Below are 13,047 nucleotides of genomic sequence, written 5' to 3'. Positions count from 1 at the left end.
TGTAGCTCAGTGGGTAGAGCAGCAGGCTGGCGGCCAGAAGGTGGAAACCCCGGCTCCCCTGGGAGGAACTGAGCTACAGGCCAAGTATCCTTGAGCAAGATACTGAACCCCGACATTGCTCCTGGCCTTGAGCAAGATACTGAACCCCGACATTGCTCCTGGCGTGCAGTTGGCCCCTGTGGGGCAGCCTCTGACGCCAGAATGGCCCTGCGATGAGCCGGCGACCATCCAGGGATATACCCTAGCCTCCGCCCATTAGAATACTGGGATAGGCTCCAGCAACCCGCAACCCCCCCTGAATATAGCGGCAACATCTCCCGCGACCCACATCAGGATAAGCGGCAAAAGATAACGAGATGAGAGATGAGATCAGAATCAGACTGGTGACCCTGAGAAGGTCCAGTGGATCAGAACATCTGACTGATGAAATAAATTAATTAATTAAAAATGTGATGCATTGGCTCTGATACAAAATGTAATCTGTAAAGTAACTAGTAACTACAGTTATCAAATAAATGGACTGGAAGTATAAAGTAACAGAAAATGAAGATACTCAAGTAAAGTACAGTACTTGAGTAAATGTACTTGGTTACTTTCCTTCACTGCCAGTTTATGAGGTTCTTGTTTGTGTTTTTTCCCCCCCTCTGCCCCTGATTGGCTCTTCTCTCCCTGACATCACAAACACTAGCCAATCAGAGGCATAGGTGGGCAGGTCTTCACAGGTGTGAATGACCTCAGATCAGATCTGAGCAGACGTCATTTCCACTGAAGAAGCTTTAATTGAGTCATTTGTTTAGATTCATTATTTAATCCTCCTTATTAGATTTGATCAACCAATGAAATAAATCTCACATCAAACTGGATTCCTACCAATCACAGGACTTGTTTTAAATTCAGTCTGAAGCTTCAGTCGGTTCAGCTGTTCGTCCTCCTCAGTGTGAGGCTGCCGCGATGCTGTGATGTCCTATCAGACCCGTCCAATCACTGACAGTGTCATGTCTCAGGGCCTGCCTGGTCGTTCTGATGCTTAATGATGCGTTCAGGTCACATGTGAAGGATGGGAGATTCATTCGTCAGGAGAGTTCACATCATCTGATGACTCAACAGCGTCAGTGGACCAGCAAGCAGCTACGTTTGGCTAACGCTAGTAAATGCTTCAGGCTTCAGACACACCTCAGCTGTTACATTTGATTTTTGACCAGGTGTGTCGTCAGGTGAGACGTGTCGTCTATAACATAAAGATGTTATGTTTGGCCGATTGAATCAGAACCAGAGGGTTTAAACACGGAGCACTGACAACATTAAACAGATTGACAGACGTGAGGCGGCCATGTTTGTAGTCAGACACATTAGAGGAGCTGTTGACATTTATGCGGCAATCCAGATACATGGTACAACACCCACCCGAGTTGCTCTTACGCGCGCGAACGTGACGTAATTTCCTGGCTTGTAGCACTTTTAGCGTCCCGTTTGTCTTTGTGGGCATCGCTACACGACGAGTCTGGGAAGAACATGGACGCCATCAGGGCAGTAGCAGGCTAGTCATTGTTATTGGTATTGTTAGCTACATTAGCCTCTTTAGCAAACCAGCTCGAAAACAAAACTTTACATTGTATTGCACGCACAGCAAGACCGTGCAGTGCATAAACTGGTGACCGGATTAAAGCAGCAATGTAATCAAGTGTGTAAGAGCATTAAAACGACCAACGTGGTACAAACACAAAGAAAATACATTAATTACGGGAGCAGCCATCTTTGTTTGTGTAGTCGTACGGTTGTCCTCGCTCTCCTCGGTGTACTCTCAGAAGCACCGAGTCGGACAGTGCATAGTACAACCAAAAGGGGGCATGCCTCGGTGAAATGTCGCGAGACAGCTGCGAGATTTCACACTTTGCAACTCCGGCGGGTGGTCTCCCATGTAACTGGAATGCCGCATTACTTTTGATAGTGACGCATTTTGTTCAGTTGTTCTGTTTAAATAAAGTCTTATTATTTCATTTCTGAAATCCAGATTCACACAAACATGGTTCACAGGTCACCTGCCACACAAGCCAGCCAATCAGAACGCAGAAGAAGACACAGCAGCTCTCAGTGACTTCAAAATAAAATTTAATCAAGGATTTTACAAAATCAAATTCTTGATTAGAAAACAGTTAAATACCAAACCAACCAATCAGCTGACACCGTCTCCTCCTCACAGCTCACAGAGCTCAATCATTGGACGATACTCAAAATGGGTGGGACTGGGCAGAGGCCACGCCCATAAAACGCTCATGAGAATTAATGAGACAAAACAGGAAGTAAACAGGAAATAAAATAAACAGCATCCCTCGTCGTTGTTCCGACCTCCAAAAAATAAAACAGTCTTGTCTGTGTCGACCAGTAGGAGAGGGGCATATAAAATAGGGGGCTCTAAAGTCCAGTGTCCAATCAGAGGGCAGTGTTGCATTGTGAGTCACCGTCGTGGGGGTGGGGCCAGCAGCTGTGTGGCGGTGGCCGACTCTGGGAACAGGTTGTGGTAGGTGGGCAGAGGGACGTACGCCGCTGTGATCATCTTACCTGAAACAACAGGTAAGACATCAGAGCTGCTCTCTAATTGGGCCACAGCACAAAGTGTCATGTAACAGGAAGTCTTACCTGCAAAGTATCTTCCATGTAGAGAGTTGACGGCAGCCATGGCAGCAGGGATTGACGGACACTTCACGTAGACGTTTCCCTGGAAACAAGCAGAGGTCAAAGTGTCATCAGTCGTCAGCTGAAGAGTCTGAGACCGCAGGCTCAAATAATCAATCATAATCAATAATCAATCAGAGCTGATCGACCAGAGCTGACCAATCAGAGCTCTGGTCGGTCAGTCTGTCTCTCCTGTCTGTCTGAGGTGAGACACACTGAAACACCTGCAGCTACAGGTGTGTTGAGGTCAGAGGTCAGAGGTCAGGTGATGTGTACCTCAGCAGAGTTCTTGTCCACGTAGATGTGAACGACTCCTCCATGTTTGTTACACTCCTCTATGACATCATGCTGGATGTCCACCTCCCAACCAGAAGCCTCCTCACTGAAACACATACAGGTGACACACAGGTGACACACAGGTAACAGATCGATAACAGACAGGTAACACACAGGTAATGCACAGGTTATGCAGAGGTAATACACCGGTAACACACAGGTAATACACCGGTAACACACAAGTGATGCACAGGTAACATACAGGTAATACACCGGTAACACACAAGTGATGCACAGGTAACAGACAGGTGACGCACAGGTGACACACAGGTAATGTACAGCTGATGCACAGGTGACACACAGGTGATAAACAGGTGACGCACAGGTAACAGACAGACAGATGACAGACAGACAGGTAACAGATAACAGACAGGTAACAGATAACAGACTGGTGTGTGTTTACCTGTTGGGGTTGAACATGTTGGCCAGTTGGAAGCAGTGTGTGGCGAGTGGCTGAGAGGGAAGATTCAGAGCTGCAGAGTTCATGTTCATGTTGAGAGCTGGATTCATGGCCGCTGGAACAGACACACACAACACAACACAGGCTTTATTTAAACACAACACACATACAACACAGGCGTTATTTAAACACAACACACATACAACACAGGCTTTATTTAAACACAACACACACACAACACACAACACAAGCTTTATTTAAACACAACACACACACACACACACAACAAAAGCTTTACTTAAACACAACACACACACACACACACACACCTGACACAGCAGCCATGGCTCCTATAGCGATCGCTCCACTCATCTGCAGAGCCTGCTGAGCTGCAGGAGGAATCTGTAGACCTGTACCTGTGTACACACACACACACACACACACACACACACACACACACACACACACACACACACACAGGTGGATGTTACAGGTGGATGTTACAGGTGGATGTATCAGGTGGATGTTACAGGTGGATGTTACAGGTGGATGTATCAGGTGGATGTTACAGGTGGATGTATCAGGTGGATGTATCAGGTGGATGTTACAGGTGGATGTATCAGGTGGATGTATCATGTGCATGTATCAGGTGGATGTTACAGGTGGATGTTACAGGTGGATGTATCAGGTGGATGTATCAGGTGGATGTAACAGGTGGATGTATCAGGTGGATGTTACAGGTGCATGTATCAGGTGGATGTTACAGGTGGATGTTACAGGTGGATGTATCAGGTGGATGTAACAGGTGGATGTATCAGGTGGATGTTACAGGTGGATGTATCAGGTGGATGTAACAGGTGGATGTATCAGGTGGATGTTACAGGTGGATGTTACAGGTGGATGTATCAGGTGGATGTAACAGGTGGATGTATCAGGTGGATGTTACAGGTGGATGTATCAGGTGGATGTAACAGGTGGATGTATCAGGTGGATGTATCAGGTGGATGTAACAGGTGGATGTATCAGGTGGATGTTACAGGTGGATGTTACAGGTGGATGTATCAGGTGGATGTAACAGGTGGATGTATCAGGTGGATGTTACAGGTGGATGTTACAGGTGGATGTATCAGGTGGATGTGTAGCAGTATAAATCTTTCTCTCACCCTCAGCCAGTCGGGCCATCAGCTGCAGTCTTCCTGTGGTTCCGAGGTCGATGCCGGTCCGTTCGAGCTCGTCACTGTCGAGGAAAGACGAAGCTGTGGAGGCGTCAGTCCTCTCCGTCACATGACCAACCTTCATGGGTCGACCCGCCAACTCAAAGCCATTCAGCTGCTCCAGAGCTTTCTTTGCACACTCTGCATCAGCAAACTGACAGAGAGAGAGACGGGTCAGAGAGAGAGAAACGGGTCAGAGAGAGAGACAGATGGGTCAGAGAGAGAGACAGATGGGTCAGAGAGAGAGAGAGACGGGTCAGAGAGAGAGACGGGTCAGAGAGAGAGCGACAGGTCAGAGACAGACAGGTCAGAGACACAGGCAGGTCAGAGACAGACGGGTCAGAAACAGACAGACGTCATTATTGTTGGTCGCAGATGAGTTTGATGATAATCAACATTAATGGGGATGAAGATGAAGAACTCACAGTGATGAAGCCGTAGCCTTTAGAGCGTCCAGTCTCACTGTCCATCATCAGCTGGATGCTCTCAATCTGTGAGACGACACACAAGTTCAGCAGCACATTTAAAATAACATGAGCGGACCAACAAACAGAGTGGACCGACTACAGAATCAAGCAGAGCTCAATCTACAGCCAGAGAGAGGAGCAGTCGTCAGGGTGCCACGAAGTCTGACAAGAGGCGGAACCACGAAGTCTGATGCGAGGCAGAACCACAAAGTCTGACGCGAGGCGGAACCACAAAGTGTGACCCGAGGCGGAATCACGAAGTGTGACGCGAGGCGGAACCACGAAGTCTGATGCGAGGCGGAACCACAAAGTGTGACCCGAGGCGGAACCACAAAGTCTGACGCGAGGCAGAACCACAAAGTCTGACGCGAGGCAGAACCACAAAGTCTGACCCGAGGCGGAACCACAAAGTGTGACCCGAGGAGGAACCACGAAGTCCAATATGAGGTGGAACCACGAAGTGTGACGCGAGGCGGAACCACAAAGTCTGACATGAGGCGGAACCACGAAGTCTGATATGAGGTGGAACCACGAAGTCTGACCCGAGGTGGAACCACGAGGTTTGAAGAAGCCGATATTGTGTTGATTGGTATTTTAAACTGGACAGACTGATATTTCACCACCCAGCGCTAAATAAAGTGATTAAATGAGCTCCACCTTCACCAGCTGCCACATTAAAGTGATGAACACCTTCATGCATCAATAATTATAATCCAGTTATATGTTTCGATGTGAAATTGGTCATTCTACATAATCAGTATTACTTTAGGTACTTTGATCTTGTCTTAATGCTTTTGGACTTTTACTAAAAGATCTGAATACTTCTTGCACCACCTGATATCTGTGCAGGTGTGTGTGTGCAGATGTGTGTGTGTCTGACCCGTCCGAACGGCTCAAAGATTCCTCTCAGCATCTCCTCGGTGATGTTGAAGTGCAGGGAGCCCACATACAGTCTCATTGGTCCTGATGTTCCCTTCTGCAGGTTGTTGGCTGCTGCTGCTGCTCGGTTCTTCTCTGCCTGCACACACACACACACGCGACAAATCAGTATCCAGGCATTTCTATGTGTTTGTGTGTGTTTGTGTGTGTTTGTGTACCTGTGAAGCCTGTACGATGATGGGAACTCCCAGCAGCCTTTGCCCCGTCAGCCCGATGGCCAGAGGAACTGAATTAGCCTCCACAAACTCGATGTAGGCGATGCCCTTCGATCTGCGTGAGTTCCTGTCAGAGATCATCCTCACATCCCGGACCTGCAGAGGTTCACAGCATCTTTTACGTAAACCAACTCTGCTGTGGTGCATTCAAAGACACTCAGACATCTGAGCACAAAAGTCATCTGTTAACCTGCAGTGACAACATCAAATTAACAACAAGCCAACATGGACAGAACTACCTCCTCTGTGTTGTATCCCTCCACCAACCAGCCAACTTACAGTTTACATCCAGACGTGTCAGACTCGTACATTATATGAAGTGACAGAATAAAAAAAAAGGACTGCTTCACTTTTGTGCCTAATTTGAATAAATTCTGTCCGGGTGTTCCTGAGTAATCATGTTAGTCACAGCCGCCGCTGTGACAGATGAAATGAGTCCGTACAGATACAGAAAATCCGATCAGTTCTTCCTCTCTTCACTGTACTACTAGAGTGAGTCCACATTCCCGTCTGTACAGTCTGAAGTAATTACACGTTATTTCATGGACGGGGTCAGTAACATCTCAAGTCCACTGGTTGCCTGGCAACAGCTCAGAGGTAAGAAATAGTCCGACGCATAAATAAACCAGATTTAACATGTTAATCAATGACCTTTAAAGCTTTTCTTTTGTTTCCAGTCTTTATGCTAAGCTAAGCTAACTTGCTGCTGGCTGTATCTTAGCTTACAGATGGGAGAGATGAATTCCTCTGAATTATAGCTGAAACATCTAGCTTCTGTCAGAAAATTAAACCTGTAACTATATAGAAAATCAATTAATCATTCAAGTCATTTCAGTCACTCCACACGAGTCACACCGAGCTGAGGGGAGTCTTGTGGTCCTGGAGCACCTGACTGAGATCTGATCGTGTGTCGGGCATGTTTATCCAGACACAGATCACATGTTAATATCACATCACAAAAGCTTTTCACCAGTAGGTGGTATTATAATAAATAAAAGTACACAACAAGATGTGGACAGTGTTTACCTTCCCCACAGCAGAGAAGAACTCCTCCAGGTCTCGGGGTCGAATCCTCGCTGCCAGCTGCATACAGAACACGGTGCGAGCGTCACGCTCCTCTGGACTCAGGTTATCTATCGGCAGTCTGCAGACAAACACACACAAAACAGTCAACACAAAACTTCAGCATGCTTTGCGGTCATAAACATTTTGTCACAAACTCTCTCACCTGATTGGACTCTTCTCCCTCCTGATTGGACTCTTCTCCTTCCTGATTGGACTCTTCTCCCTCCTGATTGGACTCTTCTCCTTCCTGATTGGACTCTTCTCTCTCCTGATTGGACTCTTCTCCTTCCTGACTGGACTCTTACTCTTCGACCGCCGACAGCTGGAAAACACAAAGAGAAAGACGGTCAGAAGATTCTGCTGCAGTGAATTCCTGATAGTCATGGTGAAGCAGGTCTTTGTTATATTAGAGACAGGCTTTTATTTTTTCCCAACACTTCCTCCATGTTCACTTGTTGTCTTAATAAATTCAGTTTAATAAACGTTTCCACAGCACTTCAGACTCATATCAGAGGATCCACTTTCTCCTGAACAATGTTCAGATGCCACGAATGAAACTCAACACACTCATTTTCACATTAAAAGGTCTTTCTTTCTTTGCATAGGTAGGCTTTCAATGTGAAAAACAACAGTAAGTATTGTTGACAGCAGCTTCACACGTCTGGAGTGGAAGACAGAATGATTTCGGATCAGGACCCAAAGACTTCATTAACATGAAGTTAACGTGTGAGTACTTGTTATTGACTGCAGCTCATTTCACCGGTTTCGACTTTATGTGTTGGTGCTGACGTTCGCCTGCAGTTTAATACATTACATCATCATTAAAAACATACAGCCGGTCCATGTTTTCATGTCTTTTTCCTTTTTTGACTCGTTACTTCCTGTTTTACTAAAAAAAAATATTGAGCTGATCACAAGAAGCAGATATCAAACTTCCCACCAAGCCATCATTCCCTGTGTAGACTGGAAGTAACTCACTGCTTGTGGTGGTCTCTGTAGCGCCCCCCCCTCTCTCTGCTGCGACTTCTTCGTTTGTCTCTGCTGCGGCTGCGTTTGCGCTCTCGACTCCGGCTCCTCTTCCTGTCTCGACTCCTGCTGCGCTTTCTGTCACGACTGCGGGTGCGCCTCTTCCTGTCAGACACACAGCAGCCAATCAGAGTACAGCCTTACACTGAGGCTCATCCACTCAAATTGACATGGTTACTCACAGGCCTCCCCGTGCTGCATTTTGTTTTTTTATTAACCTTTTATTTATTTATCTAATCTGCATTCCGGGCCTACGCAGCACCGGCCTTGGCCAAGGCCGCCGCTGAAACAACTCCCCCTATTCCTCCCTCTCCCTTCTTCACGGACACCTGCTGATTATTGACCCTGTCCGGGACCCGATCAAGGACGTCTCCATGACACCCTGCTGTGTTATTGCGATGACACCCTGCTGTGTTATTGCGATGACACCCTGCAAACTGAGGCACTGATTGTGGGACAAGACGGGGCGACTCTCCAGGCTTATGTACACACACGCATCCATGGACACTTACACACATGCACATATGCAACACCCCCAACCCCCCAATCCCACGCCGCTTTCACCCCCCAGTGCGACAGGCGGGGTCTGCTGGCGGCGCCGATGATGGCTGCGGCTGTGGCTGTCTGTCTGTCTGAGCTGGAACACCTCCTCATCCCTTTCCCCCCTACCCCGGTGCAAGTTGTTTGTGTTCTTATGTTGTAAAATGTGCTCATATGTGCTTATGTTGCTGAGGGTTTCTTTTTTTTCCTGCTGAGGTTTTTTTCTTTTCCTCCTCCTTCCTCTTGTTTCTTCCCTTTTCCTCCCCTCCTCTTATGCTGCCCAGTCATCCTGTTATGTCTGTCTTATTGTATGTATTGTTGTATATGTACTGACGGGGTGATTGCTGAAATTTCGCTGTACTTGTACAGTGACAATAAAGGCCGATTGATTGATTGATTGAGTGATTATTGACGTGCAGATGGAGGCCTAAGGACAGCACACACCATCGATTCATTCATTTTCTTCCACTTATCAGGGGTCGGCACGGGTGGAAAATGTCTAAAGGTAGGCGCCAATCCACCCCATGGAGGACACACATTTCAGCCACTTGAATCCACAGTCTTATTGTTCTGGTGAATACCCAGAGGTCATGACCACAGGTGAGTGCTGGAAGATAGTAAATTGATAGCTTTGCATTTGGTCCAGTACAACGCAGCCACCTGTCCATCTCATGCACCATTTTCCCATCACTTGCTAACAAGACCTTGAGGGCGCACTCAGGATCGTCCCTCCTCCTCAGACCCCCGCTGGCCTGCACTCACATTGGTCCGGCACAATGGAGAACGACAGAGAGAACATGACAACCTTTCCTGACTTTTTTGTGGCTAATTTTCAAATAATCTCAAATTCCTGGATTTCTTAATTATGCAAGTTGGCCTTAAATGCATGATTATACTTCATGTCCACGATGTGCACCTGTGCTCATGCATGAGCAACCGTACTGTGCAGAAGCACACCTCTTCCAACCGTGCCAGGGCCAAAAAAGTGTACTCACACTAGTCCAACAAACTGGACTTTGGGGGTCAAACGTGCTTGGGAACGGTACGGATGTCCTAAGCCTTCGCTTGGGGCAGGAGGCCCAGGAGAGCCTCAGACTTGGAGGTTCTGACTCTCATCCCACAGCTTCACACCAGCTGCAAACTGCCCGAGTACTTGCTGGGGGGCACTGTCTGATTAAACCAACAGAACCACGTCATCTGCAAAAAGCTGAGATGCAATTCTGAGGTTCCCAAACTGGACACTCTCCTCACCACAGCTGCACCTTGACATCCTGCCCATGAATATCACGGAGTCCAACACGTGTCAGACTGTGTAACTCATAAACAGATACTGTTGACATTGTTTTTAGAGACCAAGGGCCAAATGTATAAAACTCTGTGTATATTCTGCTGTAAAAACATCACAATCATCATGAAATCTTATGCACGAACACGAGTCTCACCACCAACACAGTTCACTATAAATGGCTCTGAACACGCCTCCACTTACCTGGTTTGCATATAAAGGGCCAGAACTTATTTTAGTGTTGAGGAGAAATGTTGGAAGCAAAGAATCAGCTGAAGAACAAGAAGTGTAACTTTGTGGACCGTGAACTTGAAGCAACGATCGATCAAACTGACAGACGACGAGTTTTATTTGGAACGGCAGAAAGTGACAGAAGCGGTGAACACTGAGCTCAGAGCCAAAGACCTGGAGGGGTTAAAGTGGTCTGATTTTATGCGAGAGGCCGAGAGACACATCTCTGCATCTCTAACCCTTCTGCTCACAGTGAGTGTGTGTGAGCTCCTGGAGGAGGAGAGGGGATCCATGCACTCTCTCCGCTTGATGATGTCATCATTATGGGCCAGAACATCAGAACGGTCCTTGAAAACTCGCTCCAGCCTAAATTGCTCACTGGCAGCGTCCTCCTTACAACAACAAAGCAGCTGTTGTGTCATGTGGCACGGCCATTACGCACAGCTACAGTTTATTTACATAAAGATCAATATCATTATAATTATCATAATGCAAAGTGACAATCATATTTACAGAAGACAGTAAAAACAAGAGTAACCACTCGCACAGTTTGATCATAGTGAAGGTTATTAAACTGTAGATGTTATCCTGTAACATGATTTAGTGGAAAAAACTAAATAAAACTTCACTCTAATTCACACTTTTCATATCATGTTTGACAACTCACAACATCACAATAATCAGACTGAACAGACTGCGTTCATGGTGTTAAAGATACGTACCAGTACACACTTTCTCACCCCTCGAAGATTTTTATACATTCAGAAACCTGCGTACGCTCTTCTGGCCTTACAGATCTGACTGGCTGCCTCCCCCACCATCTGATCCAACTCACCACCAGGATGATCAGCTGACAGCTCTGCTCGTCCAGGACTGAGTGACGAGACAAACAAGAGTGTCCGAGACATACAGCTGCAGGCCTGATGATATGGCTGCAAAGTCAATCATTGACCTTTGTCCCTGGTCAGGTACATGTGCACCTATGAACCACCTTATGCTCATTCACGACATTGGTTATGACCAATCCACCAAGCACAGATGTTCAATAACAAAGCACCGCTCAGGTTCAGATCAGGCATACTGTTCCTCCCAATCAGCCCCCTCCAGGTTTCTCCATGGTGGTCCATATAAGTGTAGAAGTCCCGCAGACAGAACCCCTTCCAGGACGCCACCCAAGGACTCCAAGACGTCCAGGTATTCTGAGCTGCTGTTGGGTTCATTAACACAAACAACAGTGAGAACCTTCCCCTCACTGACTTTCAGTGGCACAGAGGGGACCCTCTGGTTCTCCAACACAGCAGCGCTCAGCCCCGAGCTCCGGAGTATCGGACTTCACATTGGGCCTGAAGATTCTCCAGTCAGATTCTTTTAACTCTTATCTATGTGATGCCTGTATTGATACGTATGGATCACCCTGAGGAGAGACCGGACACACAGAGAGGTAAACAGACAGACACACAGGTGTGGTTACCTCTTGGAGCGTTCCTCCTGTCCATTGGGGCTCAGGCTCTTGGTGTCCTCCTAAGGTCGACAGAGAACAGCATGAGGAGGCAGACGCAACATTCAGGAGTTTGTGTGGGGGGGGCCAAGAGAGAATATAAACACAATTTAATGAGTCACATTCAAACAGTCTTCTGTGGGGGGGTGGGGGGGTCAGGGGTCAGAGGTCAGTCTGGGTCAGTCAGTGGCTGTGTCCAAATTCAGAGGCTGCATCCTTCAAGGACGCGGCCTTTGCGGCCCATGAAGGCCTCGTCCACCATTGTTAAATGGGACGGTCTAGCCTTCGGAGTATTTCCTGGTTGGCCACTAGATGTTCCTGCCCCTCACCCTTACGTCATGATAATGAATGAAGAGATGCATTAAAGTCTATTTTGGTTCAAATCTATCAAACGTGTACATTTATTGGTGTGTGTACAAAAATTAACAACAAAATCTAAATTGAATTATCAACATTACAAAATAAACATTAACCCATTGGTGAATAACAACTATATTTACCATAGCATTACCAGCGTCAGATATTTTAACTTAAAGTTAAAATTTGGAGGTTTTATAGTCCCTTGAAGTTTAACATATCTGGCTTTGGATGTTCAAATGAGTAAAAACCGAGTATAAACCCATTACTTAAATTTGAATGTCATGTCTGCGCCACTTGATGTCGACATTTTCTCTTGCGTCCTCTTCTGTTTCGGGACTGAGCAGCGGTGCGCAAAGGATCTTGGGATATGGGAGGCTGCGAAGGATAGTTGCGGTGCATCCTCCGAAAAGAGGGAAGGCCAGGCTGCATTTGTGGGCTGCATTTGAAGGAGCCTTCCAACTGGGACAGCCTTCGCTCGCCGTTGTGACGTAATTGGCCTTCAAATGCGCCCTTCGTGGGCTGCAGCCCCTGAATTGAGACACAGCCAGTCTCAGGCTGTGTCTCAATTCAGGGGCTGCAGCCTTCAAGGACGCGGCCTTTGCGGCCCACGAAGGCCGGGTCCTTCGGAGAGACCTTGAAGGCCTCGTCCACCGTTGTTAAATGGGACCGTCTAGCCGTCGGAGCATTTCCTGGTTTGCCACCAGATGTTCCCGCCCTTACCCTTAGGTCATGATTATGAATGAAGAGATGCATTAAAGTCTATTTTGGTTCAAATCTATCAAACGTGTACATGTGTGT

General features: G+C 47.1%; 1 protein-coding gene across 3 annotated transcripts in view; it reads right to left on the bottom strand.

Annotated features, from left to right (window-relative positions):
- Positions 1-2,092: 2,092 nt before the first annotated feature.
- The window catches only part of tsen2 (TSEN2 tRNA splicing endonuclease subunit), a 35,362-nt gene continuing 24,407 nt past the window's right edge, over positions 2,093-13,047 (bottom strand). For all 3 annotated transcript variants that reach the window (XM_084348712.1, XM_084348714.1, XM_084348713.1), the window contains 13 exons: positions 11,863-11,912; positions 8,288-8,440; positions 7,473-7,631; positions 7,271-7,388; positions 6,188-6,340; positions 5,971-6,108; positions 5,049-5,114; positions 4,573-4,777; positions 3,739-3,825; positions 3,413-3,524; positions 2,950-3,055; positions 2,638-2,716; positions 2,093-2,559 (listed from right to left, as the gene is read on the bottom strand). In XM_084348712.1, the coding sequence (XP_084204838.1) occupies positions 2,456-2,559; positions 2,638-2,716; positions 2,950-3,055; positions 3,413-3,524; positions 3,739-3,825; positions 4,573-4,777; positions 5,049-5,114; positions 5,971-6,108; positions 6,188-6,340; positions 7,271-7,388; positions 7,473-7,631; positions 8,288-8,440; positions 11,863-11,912 (1,530 nt within the window). In that variant the 3' untranslated portion in view covers positions 2,093-2,455. The remainder of the gene's footprint in view (positions 2,560-2,637; positions 2,717-2,949; positions 3,056-3,412; positions 3,525-3,738; positions 3,826-4,572; positions 4,778-5,048; positions 5,115-5,970; positions 6,109-6,187; positions 6,341-7,270; positions 7,389-7,472; positions 7,632-8,287; positions 8,441-11,862; positions 11,913-13,047) is intronic.

Source organism: Pagrus pagrus, assembly GCF_965226575.1.
Source record: "Pagrus pagrus genome assembly, chromosome: 3".
Classification (NCBI taxonomy): domain Eukaryota; kingdom Metazoa; phylum Chordata; class Actinopteri; order Spariformes; family Sparidae; genus Pagrus; species Pagrus pagrus.
Note: the sequence above shows the minus strand (reverse complement) of the source record. Positions and strands in the feature narration are given on the sequence as shown.